At 41.3% G+C, this 3061-nt stretch overlaps 1 protein-coding gene across 1 annotated transcript; it reads right to left on the bottom strand.

Annotated features, from left to right (window-relative positions):
• Positions 1-1440: 1440 nt before the first annotated feature.
• Positions 1441-1986, bottom strand: LOC140962647 (uncharacterized). Its single transcript, XM_073421596.1, has one exon. The coding sequence runs from the start codon at positions 1984-1986 to the stop codon at positions 1441-1443; it is 546 nt and encodes a 181-aa protein (XP_073277697.1).
• Between the last annotated feature and the right edge of the window lie 1075 nt (positions 1987-3061).

Below are 3061 nucleotides of genomic sequence, written 5' to 3'. Positions count from 1 at the left end.
ATAAGCTCGATAGAAAAGTCCACCTCTCTATCTGGTGGAATGCCTTAAACATCGTCCGAGAAAACACTGGGCAAGTCCCTGACCACATCGACCTCCGCTAGCCTCTGATTGACTGGCTCGGTCACTGTCACGATACTGGCTAAAAATGCCTGGCATCCCCCTCCTCATGAGCTTCCTCGCACAGATGCAAGAAATGATGTGCGGCATCTGCTGGTGTCTGGCTATCTCAAATACAAATGGCTGACCGCTGGGCGGTCAGACAGATAATGATCTGCGCCTAAAATCTATAGTGGCTCCGTTCAAAGAAGCTAATCAATGCAAAGAATAATATCGAACTCCGGTAACGATAGCACAATCAGGTCTGCCTGCACCGTAGTTTTCTATAACCGAAGCTCCAATCTCTTCACTATCTGTGATGTAAACATCTGATTTCTGGATGGAATCGAAACTCTGAATCCCAAATCCGTAGCCTCTGTTATGATCCCTAGTCGCTTAACAAATGACTCGGATATAGATGAATGTGTAGCTCCGGAATCTAGCAATACATACATTGCTACACCTGAAATATGTATCCTTCTTGCGACAAAACATACCATCAAATCTGATCGCGTTGATACTTAAGAAATTTTCTAATAGCAATTATTCCAAAAATCCTCGAAAAATTACTGATTTACGTCTAGTACCCAATCACAAATCTTGAATTTACCTCAAAATTTTCGGAAATTACAATTTGATCCTTATAGTTTCGAATTCTTTACATTTTGGCCCTACAATTTTCGAAAATCATATTTTTGTCCCAAAAAAATTTCGAATTTAGCACAATTAAACATTAAAATTCTCGAAAATTAAGAAATTGATCACAAAAATTTCTTAAAATTTTGTTTTTCGCAAATAGGTCCCCATACTTTCGGTTATTGCAATTTGGTCCTTAAAACCCTTAATCAATTCAATTTTAGAGCATGCAACCTAATTTATTCTAGGTTCTCAATCCCAAAAATAATTCTCATAACAATCATATAACCTATGCAATCAAGGCGGTAAATTAAAATTCTTAAACATGAAGGTTACCGATGATCAGTGTAGAGTCTAGCTCCGCCTCTACCTCATCCGCGTGCATCACATAGGTCCTGCCAGTCTTGGGGCCCCTGTTCTTAGAGAAATCAGCTGCCTTGTGGCCCTTTTCTTGGCATACGAATCATCTAAAGGTACCCCACATACATTTGCCGTAGTGTAGTTTGTTGCACTGCTTGCACAGCTGTCCCTCCACCAGCTTAGGAGCCCCTGGTGCCTCTAGTGGCTGCTGCTGTCCCGGCCTCATGAACTATCCCTGAGGCTTCTACTGCCCCTGATGCCTCGGTGGTCCTGTGAACTAATTTTTCAGTGGCTGAGCGCTAGACTGGGCCTGATGCCTCTTCCGCTGAATCTCAAAATCAATGTCCCTCAGAGCTTGCTCCGCTGAAAAGCACAAGTGATGGCCTCGTCATAGCTCGCCGGTCTCATCAGCATAACATCCCAATGCAGTGTGGGTCTCTGGCCATCCATGAAATGCCTCAACTTCTGGGCGACATCTCTAACAATAAGGGGCACAGAGTGACAGCCCCTGTCGAACTTCCTAATAAACTCTGCCACAGTCGAGTCCCCCTGACGGAGACTCATGAACTCCCTCGTCAGGCGACCCCTGACATCTGCTGAGAAATATTTGTTGTAGAAAATCTCTTTGAACTGGCTCCAAGTGAGAGTATCCAAATCCACCCCATGAGCGGCTCCCTCCCACCAAAGTGATGCGTCATCTCTAAACTTGTAAGTGGCGCACCTAACCCGATCGCCATCCCTCATCTCCAAATACTGAAAATGTAGCTCCAAAGATCGAATCCAAACCTCTACCAAGAACGGAACCATGGTGCCCCCGAACTCCTTCGCGTTGAGCTGTCTGAACTGCTCATATATGTCTGTCTGGGGTCGGGGACCCTGCTGTTCCTGCTCCATCAATCTAGCAATGCCCTCGAGGACACGAGTAGCTATGTCCCCTGTCGGTGGCGGTGGTGGTTGGAGGCCTCTATTGCCTCCAGTAGTGTCATCCTATCGATCTGTGCTAGGGGCACGTCTGGGAGGCATGATATCTGAATACAGTCCAAATTCTAAACGTAACCCATCATGCAATTTAATCTAGTTTTCAAAATATTTAATCCTTAAATCATGAAAGCAGCTAAACATGTACTGTAAATCGCTATAAAACATGTATCATGTGATCATGCAGGTGATAGCAGTAAACTATTTAAAACATTTAAAATCATACAAACTTACTCATTAGAGGCTTGAAGACTGAGCTGCAAAAGCTGGCGGTAGCACAACACTATACAGGACCCTTGCTCTGATACCAACTGTAACGTCTACCAGAAATTTTACTACAAGGATTTTTTTTTTTGAAAGCTCATTTTTTTCAAAAATTTATAACTTTATGCATGCATGCAATAGTATCTGAAAATTTCACATTTAAAATAAAAGTAGTAAACTACAAAATGAAAATACTGTAGTTTAAATAAAATAGACAATTCGTCAACCCTCGACATACGTTTTGAAATAAAACAAATATGAAATGTTTAAAAATCCTATCAAGAATCAACATAATAAAAAGACATAGCATGAAAATATCAAAAATCACTCCTATCTCATAAACATGATGTGGGGAAAATACAGTGCTCGGGTTCGCGTACGCACATCTAACTCCGCCTACTCAGTCTTCGGCAGCTCCAATCTCCTGATCAATATGCTCACCTGCATCATTCACACCTAGTGAGTCTAAAGACTCAACACACCTGTAATGTTATAGCAAGTACATATACATAACAGGCAACAGTGAAAAGTACTGTAATAAAAATACATTTCATGATCTTAAAAAGTCACATGCATAATCATAACATGTCGAAGCATAAACATTTTCATAACATATCTTATCATAACAACATATACATGTTCGTTTTCTTAATTTGAATTCTGTTCATTAGTTGTAACTTTCGTATCATTATATTAAGCGATGGATCCATCTACGTATAACCGCGGT

This window comes from Primulina huaijiensis, chromosome 17 (assembly GCF_012295235.1).
Source record: "Primulina huaijiensis isolate GDHJ02 chromosome 17, ASM1229523v2, whole genome shotgun sequence".
NCBI classification, from domain to species: Eukaryota; Viridiplantae; Streptophyta; class Magnoliopsida; order Lamiales; family Gesneriaceae; genus Primulina; species Primulina huaijiensis.
The sequence above is the reverse complement of the archived record's forward strand: the minus strand, read 5'-3'. Positions and strand labels throughout refer to the sequence as shown.